Source organism: Schistosoma mansoni, assembly GCF_000237925.1.
Source record: "Schistosoma mansoni, WGS project CABG00000000 data, supercontig 0062, strain Puerto Rico, whole genome shotgun sequence".
Classification (NCBI taxonomy): domain Eukaryota; kingdom Metazoa; phylum Platyhelminthes; class Trematoda; order Strigeidida; family Schistosomatidae; genus Schistosoma; species Schistosoma mansoni.
Window position 1 is genome coordinate 821146 of NW_017386029.1, and position 16016 is coordinate 837161.

Genomic DNA, 16016 nt, shown 5'->3' on the forward strand with positions numbered 1-16016 from the left:
GATATATGTTTATATGGAGAAGTGTATATATAGTAAGTCTTATATGTTGATGACTATCAGTTCAGATAAAAGTTTGAAACCTTTGACTAGTGAATATACGATTATCTACTTATTAATCGAATTCATGAGTCAATGAAAGCTAGACCATCATGGAAAACCTGGAAGAAGTGGTCGGCCGTTTCATTCAAATATGGGACTCCTCAGCAGTGCTCATCCTTGATCACACCCCGCTAGATAAGAACCCAAGACCTATTGTTCTCGCACGCAAACTTTTAACCTCTAGACCACTGATGTGGCCAACATCAAACACTGTTCATGCCTAACTTCAACCAATCCACGAAATGGCTCCGCCGTCTAGTGCTTCCAGGTTTTCCATGATGGTCTAGCTTTGATTGACTCATGAATTCAACTATTAAATTACCAAAATCTCCACAAAACCTCCTTCTCATTCTTTGTCTATTTAAGTGATTTCGTTATAATCTCATGATTAAAGCTTAATCTTATAGTCCTAAATCTAATCCTATGTATAGTATCAAGTGCGTATTGCTGAAAAATTCAAATAAAAAATGCCATCAAATAGATAAAATGGCTTCTAATTCTTGATAGTTTAGAATACATTTATTTACAGGTAATCTCGTTATCCAAAATGAATGAATAATTACATTACCAATCAAACATGACCTAGTATTATAAGGAATATCATATGTTAGTTTTATCAATAAGTTAGCTAGAAATATTTATTATTTATTTACTTATGCCTGTTACTCCCAATGGAACATAGGCCGCCGACCAGCATTCTCTAACCTACTCTGTCCTACCCCTTCCTTTCTAGTTCTATCCAATTTTTGTTCATTCTTCTCATGTGTGTCTTCATTTCTCAGAGTAATGTGTTCTTTGGTCTTCCTCTTCTCCTTTGGCCTTCAGGATTTCATATGAGGGCTAGCTAGAAATATACAAGAGACAAATTATTATTATGTTCAGAATGAAGATTTTGTGGAGATTGTAGTAATTCTAATAGTTGAATTCATGAGTCAATATAAGCTAGATCACAATGCAAAATTTGTAAGCACTGGACGGCCGTTTCGTCTTGGGTTTGAATCCCGCGTGCATGATCGTGGATGCACACTATACATATATAATTTTAGAGCCAAATCTGGTTTATTTCTTACGAAACAAAAGGAAGAATAAATTACTTATTTATCACTATTTTCGATGATGATGATGATCCCACATATTTTCATCGTGATTTTATTAATTCTCCATGTTTTTTTTCGTTCATCTTTTATCTTCCAATCGAATTTATAATCGTCTACTTTTCCATTATTTGATTCTCAGTTTTCCTATGAACCATATTCCACTCTACCTTAAGGCTACATTCATTACATATATATTTGACTACTTTTTTCTAGGTCTAATAATGTACTTTTCATTGGAAACGTTCATTTTATCACTACCCCCCACCCTCATTATTGTTATTGTCTTCTGTTTATCATTTCTCTTTGAAGTCAGTTGTTTTATGGTATTCATTTATAAGACTAAATTACAGTGTAAGAGGGTAGGGAAAATAGAGGATACATGGGATATTGCCACTTTTTTCCCCACATTTTTCAAGATAAGAAAATGATGCAAAATAAAGTTACATTTCTGTGGATCCTGGTTTTTTTCGTTTGTTTTTTTTGGAAAAATATTCAATTTCATAATCGTCGAAGAAATTTGCAATTTTAAAAATGATGTAGAAAAGAACTTCCCCCCCCAAAAAAAAATGTTTTTCTTTACACAAAAAAAGAAAACTGGAACAATGTAACGGGGAAAAGTATCTAAGGTAAATGAAGTTTTATGATCATACTTACTGATAAAAATTTAAAAAAAATTGGCTTTTAGTCGGTGATTGAAACGATTCTATTCCATTAAAAATACATTTTCTTCCATGGTTTTTTTTCATTTTCTTCTTCGGATAATAATGTATAGATGTATGTAATAGTAAGTCTTTATGTACTTGTGATAGTCCTTTCATATTATTACCATACTCTTTAGAGTAAATGTTCTGATAAATAACCATTGAGTTAGGATCTAATACTGGTGTATCAAATAGAAGAGGATAGATTAAGATGTTATTGATAGGCTATTGTGATTGAATTGTAATGCTTTATGGTAAAGTTCTAAATCGGTTTATATGGTATTATATTAAAAAGTACTGACTTTTCCTTTTACTAAGATACAGAGATTCACATTAAATTATTCAAATACTGAAATATTGAATAATAAGCTGTTAACTTGGTGGTGAGAAAATAAGGTTATACCCTGAGGAAACTTATCATATAGTTACTTTCTTTTAAAGTTCGTTTTCTCAAAAGATAACTTTTTTGAATAAAGTACACGATCTCATCTACGAAGACATAGTATACTGAAATAGTACGAACAAATAATTCTACACTCATTTGTTAGTGTATCAGTTTAGCAGTGGTCATGAATCCGGGATGCAAGGTAGTTCGACTTGAGAATGTTTCATAAACCATAGATATTGTATAATAATTGAGCATAGATTATAAAAATCTTGATATTTCGAAAGGTCAATTAATCTACATAATTCCTTAGGTCTTTATGATATGAAATCGTACATTAATAAAAATGATGTAAACTTTGATAGAATAATGAAATGTGATGCTGATGATGTCGTCCAGAAGAACGATGAAAGCTCCACGAGCAAACCATCTAGCTCAAAAAACAAAACTCCATCAAAATCATCCACCTGAGCTACAGTTCTTGTCCAACATTTCAATATAGATATGTACATAAGTACAGGTCAATAGTTAGTTGATTGAAAAGAAATCTTTTTATCTAAATTTCAAGTTTTATTGTTCGAACTAAAATGATAAAACTGTTCTAAATGAAAAATGTCCAAATACATAAATGTTATAGTTTAGTACAGTTCAAAATAAAAAGAACTCGAACCCAGTACCATTCTCTTCAAACGTCATCGCATTATCCACTTAGCTACTGAGTCCAGACGCTCACTAGCTTGTACACCGGTACTGAGTTCAAGTCTCCGAGTCAACATCAACTCTGGGATGTAAGCACATTCAGCTGACGAGTCCCAAATGGGATGAAACACGCATTCTGGATTCCAATGCCAGCCTTCATTCATCTCTGCTTATAATGCTTGTGACTATAAAAAATATCAGTCAATCCACACAGTATGCATACATACCAATATGAGAATGATTGAATGCAGTTCTAAACATCAATGAAAAGATTCAAACAACCAATACAAATATGAATAAAACAGTATTAATGTTACCTACTTACTTACACCTGTTACCCCTCGTCGAGGAGCATGGGCCGCTCACCAGCATTCTCCATCCAACCCTGTCCCAAGCATTCCTTTCCAATTCTTTTCAGTGAACATTCATCCTTTTCATATCTGCTTCTATTTCCCGAAGTAATGTGTTCTTTGGTCTTCCTCTTTTCCGCTTCGCTTCACCATTCCAAGTTAGGGCTTGCCTCGGGATCCACTTCCAACGTCTTTTCCTAATTTCCTCTTCAGCTGGAACCTGCTGGTTTTTCCTCTCCCATAAAACGCTGTTGCTGATAGTATCCGGCCAGTGAATGAGTATTAATCTTAGTGTCTTGATTATATTACTTTCTTGACTTACTTACGCCTGTTACTCTCAATCAAGAATAGGCCGTCGACCAGCATCTTCCAACCCACTCTGTACTGGCCTTTCCTTTCTAGTTCTATCGAGTTTTTGTTCATTTTTCTCATTCCTGTCTCCATTTTTCGGCGTAATGTGTTCTTTGGTATTCCTCTTCTCATTCGGCCTTCAAGAATGCTTGTGAGAGCTTGTCTTGTGACGCAGTTAGGTGACTTCCTTAATGTGTGTCCTATGCACTTTCAACGCTTCTTCCTTATCTCTTCCTTCACCGGAATCTGGTTTGTTGTCTCCCACAGTAGATTGTTGCTGATAGTGTCTGGACAACGGATAGGAAGTATCTTGAGTAGACAAGATACTTCGGATCCGTCTTGAATATATACTTGGTTTAAAAAATACATAGTCGTCCGTATTTTGTGATCATTCAAGATTTTGATTCCATTGCATATTGTAAACGCTTAAACTCTTAAATTCTTGTTAAATTTACAGATTTCTCTTTATATTTCATTGATTTCATTTTTTTTAGGTTCCAAATATTCGAAATTTTCTATGTACAACATTTGAATTACGCTCAAATAATGTAGAAAAATCATGGTCTTATTTAGAAATACGTATTAATCAAGAAAGTACTATAGAAAATTCTAATCGTGTAACATTTATAATAATTACACATGAACGTGGTGAATTACCATTCAGCGCTTATGATCGTCATATTCATACAAATTTACCACCAGATACATCTGTTTCATTATATTTTTCTAAATCTGTAACAACACGTTTAAATACTGGTAGAAATCCTTGTCATGTTGGTGCTGATGCTAAATTTATTGCATCAGCATTAACTATGGATACTGAAGAAGAACGAGGAGAAGAAGAAGAAGAAGAACAAAAACATGGTGTCATGGGAAGGCGATCCCATAATTCAACAATACTCAATGAAATTAATGATTATGATCTTAGTACAATTACTAATAATAGAAATAATCATTATGATCATAATAATAATGATAACAGTAATGATAATGATAATCATCATCAACATCAATGGTATCTAGATTACCTGGATACAATACGTATGAAAAATAAACAACAAACATTTGTTAGTGATACAACAAATTATTTACAATTTGCTTTAAAACGTTTAAAACAAAAAACTAAAGAACAATATTTAAGTCAAACAAATACAGTTAGTTTATTTGGTACAGAATTTTTATATAGTCGTGAAGCATGTGGTTGGGTTGAATGTTGTACTAAAGTAGCATATCATTGTAATTGTACATGTACATTAGATTTATTATCTATTAATCGTACAGCATTACAAACACATTTTTTATGTGAACGTACACAATGTCAAGATGAACAAATCCCATATGAAACATGTCCATTACCATGTATACAAACTAAATTTATTAAACATAGTGAAGTACGTTTACCTGGTTATGAAGATGGTTTACCAATATTAACAAGTCGTTTAAAATTAGTACGTAGTGAAAGTGTACAAGTTGCTATGGAAGAAGAAATTTTTTCATTAGCTAAATTATTTTCTGAAGTTGGTGGTTTATGTTCATTATTTATTGGTTTTAGTTGTATATTTTTATTTGAATTATTAGAAGCACTTATATTAATGTATTATCCTAGTAACAAATATAAAAAATCAATACCATTCAATACAATCAATAATAATAATAATACTAATAATAGTAATAATAGTAATAATAATAATAATAATACGAATAGTAATATTACTCAATCAGATATACATAAAATGAATGATCAGAAATGTTTAACTACACCATTTATTCAAGCTAATAGACATATAACAGATATAATACCAAATGTTAATATAGATAGTATGATGAATTCAACAATAACTACAATTACTACTACTAACATTTGTAATGATATCAGTAGTGAGAATAATAATCATAAATTTAGTTATTCCGATAATAGAATCAAAGCTAATGTATCCTCTGCCAATGATGCTTCAATGGAAGAATATATAGATAATGGTATACAATTTACCCAAGAAAATTTACATTTTAATGATAGTCATATTGATAACAATAATAATAATAATAATAATGATAATGAGTTACGAACTATGGATCAGTCAAAAAATGATCCACATTTATCATCCTATAAAAATAATTATCATATTGAACAATCTATTGGAGTAGAACATTCATATAACTGTAATCATACAGATACTAATCATAATAATAATAATAATAATGACGACGACGATACTCAAGAGCATACCCTCTCATTATCTAATCAATATGAACATAATTTGAATGATATAAATGGATCAAATCATTTATATATATTACCTATATGGTTAAGTACAAATATACCATTACATATAATTCAAAATAGACAAAATGATAATATAAGAAAATCTTTTCAGATTAAATCAAATAATTCAAAACAATTAACCAATTCATTAGATCATAATAATAAACTTCAAGAAGAAGGAGATGAAGAGGGAGAAGAATGTGTGTATGGTGAAACTACAACTAGTAAGTTGAAGGTTTCATTGTAATTTTTGTATAAAAAGATATTGTGTTTTAACTCTCTTCCTGACTCTCTCTCTTACGCCTGTTACTCTTCGTCGAGGAGTAAAGGCCAACCACCAGCATTCTAGATATAACTATGTCCTGGACAATCCTTTTCATCTCTGCTTCCGATTCTCGACACAGTGTGTTCTTCAGCCTTCCTCTTTACAGTTTTCATTCACGATTCTAGGTTAACGCTTGCCTCGTGATGCAGTTTGATGATTTCTTCAATGTATGTTCTATCCACTTATAGTCTTTTCCTAATTTTCTCTCCAACTGGAAGGTGATTTGTTCTCTCTCACAGTAGGCTGTTGCTGATGGTATATATTTGAAATAAGCTTGTCGAAATAATGGTCAATATGCTTATTTATGCAAAATGAAATGAATTATTAAAGAACATGTATACACTAGGCAGAAATTAATGTGATGTTGTCTAATTTCAACTGTTGCTTTTATTTCATGAAACTGACTTGATATGAAGTTAGTTAACAAAGTAATTTGCTACCATTGTACACTTTGAATAGTCATATCTAGTTGTCCAAACATTTTGAGCATGGGTCAAACATGAAAAAGAATTATCAATGAAATTGATTGAAGTAATCAGTGGATACCTTCTCAATCAAAACTGTGCCTCCTACCTCTTTGAATGACATGGGAAGAATAGATTTTCACTAGTTTGACAATAGACCTTAGTAAAAAATATTGATATATACAAAAGGTATTAATTATCTAACATTCAATCAATACACAACTAAAATATCTTAACACTGTGTAATAAATTCACTTGGTATTGTTTGATTGAATCGTTCCATTGACGTTTAGGACTGAAATTGATCAGTCTTTTATTGGCGTATGTGCATACTGTGCGTTGTCACAACATAACATTTGAAGCTCATAGGTTCCATCATTCAAGTAGAGTTATGGGTGTGCTCATCTGTGTCCTATGTTGAATAAAAACAGTTGTCCGGCGTCCTCTCATTTTTTATGTTAAAACAACTAATGTTAGAAGACAATTAAAACCAAAGGTAGTCTCCACGATGCGTTTAAACAAAATGATTATACTATTATTTTCTACATTAAATGTAGTTCTTGATCGATCTTCAACTTCATATAATTTTACGGTATTGTACTTTACATGGTACCAAGTTATATAAGATCTGTGATTATTGCTGCTTCGTCACAAATGTTTATCTTCAAGAAACTCAATGAACTACAATATTTCTTAAATTAACTCTATTCCAAACTACAACAATGATTTGATCAAACAAATTGATGGTTATCTTGATCTGACTGTTTCATATACCTTTTATAGCAAGTATTTACCAACATTTATAACTATTTGCATAAGAATTTATTATTGTACTTGTACGGTGAATAAAGTTATTATTATTAGCTTTATGCAATATTATATTTTTGATACAATGTAGAATGTTCAGCAGAAAGTATTTCAACAAGTTTCCGTTTTTTACTTCCTGATCGGTTCTGAAGATAGACATTGAGTGGTCGTCAGTTAGATGTTCGAAGTTCAGGAATCGACATCTAGATGATGTAAATCCTTTTCGAAGCATACTGTCAGCAGCCACGTTGTCTCTGTTTCGGTTTTTTTGTACAGAGTAATGTCATGAACGTTTCATTAACTCACTTGAATAGGTTGTGCGGTTAATAGACATAATGATGTGGCAATACAAAGAGAAAATATAACTTCGTGGATTGGTTGAGGTTAGACATTAACACCGTTGGATGTCGGCTCAATGGCCTATTGGTTAAGCGCTCGCGCGCGAGACGGATAGGTCCTGGGTTCGAAACTTGCGAAGGGGAGATCGTGGATGAGCACTGCTGGGGAGTCCCACAATAGCACAAAATGGCCAACCAGCGCTTCCAGGTTTTCCATGGTGGTCTAGCTCCAATTAACTCATGATTTCAACTATATAAAAAGAACATGACTTGTTGAAATATCTAGATGTTAAGAACAGGTAGCCCAGATATTCAAGCAGGCCGCCATCAACTACTTCCAAGTTATTGATATCAATGATACCTGATTTTATTAAGAAGAATAAACTAATAAATACAAGAAAATAAACGAGACGTCTAAGCAGTACTGTCTGAATGTTGAATACTGTTGAAGAAAGTACACAGTCATTGATAATGGATAACTTTATTAAACTTTAACTGACTGCCTCCGGCAAACTGTCTGGTTATGAAAAAATTTTCTAACTAACAATTCGAATTGTGTTTACTTAAAACTTCATTATATCAAGTAGTAGCTTTTTGTACAGTGTATAACTTCATTGTTCAATTAAAGTTTGTCTGCTAGCCAGCGTTTAAATTTTATTGAATACTGTGAAATACATACGAAATTGTATTATGTAGCTGGTAGCATATTGCGATAACTAGTGGATTAAAGTTTACACTGAACAAAAGTTAAGTTCAGTTTGATGTAAAATAAATTTGTACTGATAGTATGGATAACTATGCCCAACAAAAATGGAAATTAAACCTTTAATAATGCAAGCAAAGATGGATAATGGCTAGCAGTGGAATCCAGAATGCGCGTTTCGTTCCATTTGGGATTCATCAGCTGGATGTAACTGCATCTCTGAGTTGATATTCACTCTGGGACTCAAACCCAATACCTTTCGCTTCAGACGCCATCGCGTAGTTCACTAAGCCACTGAGTCCTGAAAGCCACTTGTTTGTGGAACAGATTCCACTGCTAGCCACTATCCATCTTTGCTTATAATGTTTGTGAATTAAGGCAATATTGAGGCAATTCGCACAGTATGCACATAAGCCAATAGGAGACTAATCAATTGTAGTCCTAAACATCAATGGGAAAATTCAAATAAACATTACCAAGTGAACTTCAATATTATATCCTACAATTTCAACACTGTGTTTCAGTCATTATTGATTGAATACAAACTCGTCGACTGAACGTTTTACATCCGTGTCATGAGATACTTTGTCGTTAACCAACTGAAACTATTTCGTTCTGGTATGAGACCACTCAGTAGCCCACATGTAATACCTCAACTAGAATTGAATCTAAGACATTTGGTCATGTGATTAATACATAATCATCAAAATACATTAAACACTATGGAGTAGATAAACTATATTAGCCTGTATTTCATTTTATAAACCAATCGGTACTATGTATTACAGTTTAAAACAAGAATGAGGAGTTTTCCTGTTCAACTGTCTGTTATCAATATCAAGAACCCTAAACACTACTAATTTGCCTTTAATCTAGTAGATCCATATTGCTGACCCTATTTTATTTAAATGACTTAATATTTTGACCAAATATTCGGTCATATAAATAAAAATCTGTCTTTCAATATGACTTTATTTGTTTTAGAAATCAACTATGAAATGAGATCAATGCCTTTATTACCTCAATGGTATATGATCAATGGGATTTTATTTTCCATTCTTATCATGGTTATATCATGATTTCAAATAAAAGAAATATATATTTAGTTGATATTTCCTTTCAAGACTTGATAATTCCCAATGGTTTATCTGCCAATACTTTTATACATTTCATTTAAGGAAAAAAAAACAAACAATAACAGATGAGGTCATCAAAGTTTAATGAAAGAACAAATGACAATGGAAACTTTGACAGAAAATTTATTTTTGTCTTGATTTCTAAATAAAACAAATGACTGTTGTTGTTGTTTATTGTCTTTGGATTGAAATCAATAGTCACTTGATATCATGAACTTGATACAATTTATTGTGATTAAAGATATAATGAGTAAAATAAAATAGGACAATATTGGTTTCCAAGACTAATTCGTTTCCAAGACAAACATAGAAGTAAGCAATGACAGTTGAGTGGAAAAGTATCGTCGATTACAGGCAGAGTTAAAAATCAGTATGTGTTGATGTTACTTGACATATAGCCTTCAGACATAATGTTCATAAAAATTGACAAGGTTAGCATGATTGTAAAACGTTTGTGAAACGATTTCTTTTGTGTATTTGTTTACCACTGGGTTAGACAAAGACAGCAAATTTAGCAGCAGCCTCTGAATCAATAGACCTTAACATTCACAAGGTAAAAAGCAAGATTCTCAAATACAACATGGAGAACACCAACCCAATCATACTTGATGGAGAAACTCTGGAAGAGGTGAAAACATTCACATACCTGAGAAGCATCGTTGATAAACAAGGAGGATCGGATGCAGATGTAAAGCTGAGGATTGGCAAAGCAAGGGCAGCATTTCTACAATTGAAAAACATATGGAACTCAAAACAACTGTCAATTAATTTCAAAGTGAGAATCTTCCATAAGAACGTTAAGACAGTCCTACTGTATGGATCTGAAACGTGGAAAACTACTACATCCATCGTCAAGAAGGTACAAGTATTTGTAAACAGTTGTCTTCGCAAAATACTCAACATTCAATGGCCGGATACTATCAGCAACAGCGTTTTATGGGAGAGGACAAAGCAGCAGGTGCCAGCTAAAGAGGAAATTTGGAAAAGATGTTGGAAGTGGATAGGACATACATTAAGGAAACCGTCGAAATGCATCACGACGCACTCCCTAGCCCGGTATGGTGAAGGAAAGCGGAAAAGAAGAAAGCCAAAGAACACATTACGTCCAGAAATAGAAGCAGACATAGAAAGGATGAATGTTAACTGCAAAGAACTGGAAACGATTGCCGAGGATAGGGTTGGATGGAGAATGCTGGTGTGCGGCCTATGCTCCTTCACGAGGGGTAACAGGCGTATGTAAGTAAGTAAGTAGTTTTCTTTCTCAAAAGGATAACCTTTTTAATCAATTTTGTCAATAATTTGTGGATGATATTAGGTATTTATTACTTGCATTTATTATGTATTGATTATGTTATAGTATGTTCCAGAGAAGAATTGATCAAATTATTACAGCAAAATAGAATACGGATCAAAGTAATGTAAGTTTCCGTTTATGATACTGATATGTATATATTGTCATACATATTTATATAGTTCATATACTTTGGATTTAGCAGAAGTACATGTATGTTTACAGGTGAATCATTGACCAACGAAAATGTTATATTCCTAACATGTTACTCGAAACTGAACACAAACAGTCAGGTCGCAATTGATTTAATAACGAGTGATCTACGAACTAACTTCCCCTAATCATCTATGTTTATTTGGATCTCATATTATGTGTAAAAACTTATCGTCTTATTACATGGAAAATCTATTCATTAGACTAGTGGCATTATCTTTAGTTTCTAATCTTTTTGAGGGCTTAAGCCAGTAATATAAGCTAATGATTAGCTGTCACTCGAGCACATTATACCATTGAGATCACCTATCAATTAGCATTTTATTCACTGATTTTGACAGTAAAAAGCATTGATTCATCAAATCATTAAAACTCTCCTCTATAACAGTCTCCTAGTTATTCCTAATCCAACTCACAAAATGTCAATGCTCATTTATTTTGTATAGAATCTTGTAGAAGAAAAGTTATTGACGGTTTCAAATGATAAGTATGGGGTGATATGAAAAGGAAATGACACTAACTCTTTATCTCTTTTGATGGGGATTTTATTTCATTGATTAAAATTTAATTCCTAATCAAATGAGTTTATTGTTAAAATACTGAACAATAGGGAATCCTAAAGAAAAAAAGTCCTTTTCCAGAATTCCATATACAATGCTCTTAAGAAATTATCTCCGAACTTTACTTCGTCGATATGTCAAGGAGAAAAAGACTTTCATATATATACTGTTGACATGACAACGGACACAAACATATACTGATTCCTTTTCAGATAAATAAGATTTTGTCCTGAAAATGGCATTGTCTAAGGTAATAAAAAAAGAGTCCAAATATTGAAAACAGAACGAATACCACGCAAAACCATCGAATTTATTTGAATAGTAATGATTTATATGGGCTATGTATCAAGCTCTATTTATTTATTATTTATTTAGACACATAAATATTGGTACAAGGAGGCACCAGATACATGTGCGCCACACAAATCTCATTGGATTTGTGTGAGGGCTGTGATACTGCCCAGGTGCCCAAACTGAAGCAGGTGGTTTTCTTAGGAGAATACACCCAGAGCTTTTGACCTAAAGGTCTGATCCACAAGGCGGTGGAGCATCGTAAGGAGATGCAGTCCCATGGTAGCCGGTGACCAACAATTGATTCATACGCCATTTTTTCCCTTAGGATGCTGAAGCCCATATGCACCATTACTTTGGAATCAGGGTTTTCAAACTTCCTTAGGTGGACTCGCCGTGTCCACCAACCGGTTATAGTGCTGGACATTCGCTTTTCATGCTCTCAATTTCGTAAACAACAGTGATACCATGAGAAGGAAGTGAGTAGGACTTCCCTGGTAGAGGCTATATACGCGTGGCCATATGAGAGCATTTCGAGAGGGAGTGCGGACTCTCCCCACTCTCGGCTTTACCAGGGCATTTGGGGATAGTTCAAAGATTTATTATAATAATTATATTATGATTAGGAATTGTTACCTAATTACTAGAGTTCATGTTGTTTTAGGTTCGAATCCTGTCACAGCTTATATCTGTTAAAAGCTTTATTTATCAATTCTATAAATTGAAAACATGCCATTAGATATGATGATCTTTGATAAACGTGTTACAACCCACTAAGAAAACAACAACGAAAAATGTTATCATGAATAATTCAAAAGATGAAAGTAAACAATACCAAATGTCTAAACAAACGCATTTTCCTGTTTGCTACATTTGTGTTTTTAATGACGTATAAACCGATTAATAAAGAAACCCGCAACAAGTTACCGTCATCAGTAATGTATAATGCTAGTAAACATTATACATTTAAAGTGATTATGACCTAATTAAACAAGAATAACAGAATAAGATTGTACTATATCGACAGTTTTTTTAAAATTAGGTACGTAAGATTTAACAACTTTTCCTTTCTTTGAATGTGTTCGTAATTGCTATGACAGAACTTGTCTATTCAAATGATCACGTTAAGATGAATGTTACTTGCTGGAATAACCGGATTTATGTAAATCACCTGGGTAAAAGTCTCAGACATAAAGTCAAACTTTTCTTCTCTGAAGATAATGTAGGTGAAATAGATTAATTAAAGAATACGTTACAACATGACGGTTATCATGAAAAAGCTAGTCAACATTAATTTATCAGAATATAATAAAATTGGACAAAGTGCGACACATTCAGCAAGGAAACCCTTTATCTCAAATTCGATTTTAAAAAAGGATATAGCCTGCGACATTCTAACACGCCTACTTGAAAGATCTAATGAAGGACATTTTACTAAGCTAAGTTGCATATGATTCTCTCAACTAAACCAATACTTACACAACAAATGAAGGATAGGTTACCTATAATGGTCTTCATGTGGATGGGCGAATCCAACTAATCAGAGGGCTTCATCCTTGCTTGCTCGTAGACATGTGACTGTATAAACGGAAAAAGATGTCACGAAATATTTACATATTTATATGTAATGGAGAAAGATATGGGTAGAAAACACTTAAAAGTTAACATTCATTACTAAGTAGTGTAAACTAAAGAACCGCCTAAATGTTTGAGAGTAAAGAATTTCCGTCCGTTATACGTTTACAAGTACCGAACATGTTCGAAAAGTTAAATAAACTGTGGTGTGTTCTACCTATTTCGACATAATTAGTATATAACGGTAGTTAGGAATAGAATGTTTGATAGCAGAAGGTCAAGAAGATCAAGAAGGAAAGAACGGAAACAGAAAGCAATTTTTATGGAAATGCAGGAACATTAAAGTCTAAGACGATTGACTGATATTTGCAAAAGAAACAGTCAAGTTCCAGACAATTGATTGACATTTTACAAATAAAGTATTTACTAGTATGGTTCTCTGTAATTTTGTGTTCACATACATCCGATTGTCCCCATTTGCGTTCTCATTCACTATAAACTAAAATTCTCATAAAGTTATCCTAATAAAAGTTACAGAAATATAAGTTCTAAATAGAAATTTAACTGACAGTCCTAAATTCCACCTTCGACAAGTGATCATTTATTACATGAAACAGCAGAATAACAAAAATGATAACAATCGTGTACTTCCATTATTATTCATAACTTGAAGTATTTTTGTAGTTCTGATAAAATACATTATGAATGGATAACAAAATTAAGATTACTTACTTATTTACGCCTGTAAACCCTCGTCCAGGAGCATAAGCCATACACCAACATTCCCCATCCAACCCTGTCCTCACCAATCCTTTCTACTTATTTCCAGTTAACATTCATCCTTTTCATATTTGCTTCTATTTCCTGGCGTAGTGTGTTTTTTGGCCTTCCTCTTTTCCGCTTTCCTTCCGGATTTCAAGTTAGGGATTAAGTCGTGATGCACATTGGTGATTTCCCTAATGAATGTCCTATCCACTTCCAACGTCTTTTCCTAATTTCCTCTTCAGCTGGAAGCTGGTTTGACCTCTCCCATAAAACGCTGTTGCTGATAGTATCCAGTCAGTGAATGTTGAGTATTTTGCGTAGACAACTGTTTACAAATACTTGTACCTTCTTGACGATGGATGTAGTAGTTTTCCACGTTTCCGTTCCGTACAGTAGGACTAACTTGACGTTCTTATGGAAGATTCTCACTTTGAAATTAATTGACAGTTGTTTTGAGTTCCATATAATGATTATGAAAGATAGTTTATAGAAAATTTCAGATCTAGTTTTCATACAGGTAAGTACTTGTAAACAATAAGCATCTATAAACGTGAAAGGACCACTACTATCTATACAATAGGGATTTGAATCAATCATTGTCATTATCATTGATGATACGCTTTAGTTATTCGTGCCTGTGAACTAAGATGATAAACTGAAACGATCTATATGTATATAATTTACATATTCCTTAGATTAGAAGGGGTTTTGTGGAGATTTCAGTATTTGCATAGTTGAAATCATGAGTCAATTGAAGCTAGACTACCATGGAAAACCTGGAAGCAGTGCTTCCAGTGCTTCCAATTATTCCTTAGAATTGAAGTTTTATACAATATTTAAATAAATTATTTATTTTAACTTTGACAGGTTCACGGATCAATAATACAGATCACAATGTTTCATTTTACTAAAGAATGATTATACAAAATCAACAACAAAATGCCAAAAAACAAATGAAAGAGAAAATACGAATCTTGTAACTATGACAACTAACTCGATTTAACTTAATTAATATAATTAATGTCACTTCAAAGTGTAAAATTATTCACTAATAAAAATTTTGTTTCATTTTTTTGTTTTCCCTTGGTTACTAAAGAAGAAAAAAAAACAAACAAAAAATAGATATAAACTAAATGTTTCTATGCACAATAAATAAATGTTACTCAGATTGAATGCAGATAAACACTGATATATTTTGATGGAGTTTTTGTTCTCTCCAGCTGAGAGAACAAAACTCCATCAAAATCATCCACTTGAGCTACAAATCTCCTCTCCACGCTGATATATATATATTTGTATACATGTGTTCACTAATGTTTTCTCTTATGATATTGATTTACACTTTGGTTTTTTTGTTTTCTGAAAAAAATTTTACAATGATTACTTCATGAATTTATTGATTTAAATTATGTCATTTATTCAATATTGATTTTATTTCGTTGTTACGGTTATTTTTGTTGTTAACTTAAAAAAAAAACAAATCAATTTTGTTTGTTTGTAATTGTTTGTTTTTTGTTTTTTTTTGTTTCAAAGAAAATTTCCACATAAATAGGTAATGATAAATATCAGTTGAAAGCGTGAGTCAATTGAAGCTAGACCACCA

The 16016-nt window shown here is 32.5% G+C and overlaps 1 protein-coding gene across 1 annotated transcript in view; it reads left to right on the top strand.

The window, feature by feature from the left end:
• Positions 1-15296, top strand: part of Smp_175020 (Amiloride-sensitive sodium channel,putative) — a gene marked incomplete at both ends in the record, with an annotated part of 44261 nt that extends 28965 nt beyond the window's left edge. Inside the window, 6 exons of the mRNA XM_018790555.1 lie at positions 4177-4438; positions 4706-5287; positions 5405-5659; positions 5903-6169; positions 11076-11136; positions 15281-15296. Of these exons, the coding sequence (XP_018646185.1) occupies positions 4177-4438; positions 4706-5287; positions 5405-5659; positions 5903-6169; positions 11076-11136; positions 15281-15296 (1443 nt within the window). The remainder of the gene's footprint in view (positions 1-4176; positions 4439-4705; positions 5288-5404; positions 5660-5902; positions 6170-11075; positions 11137-15280) is intronic.
• Positions 15297-16016: the final 720 nt, after the last annotated feature.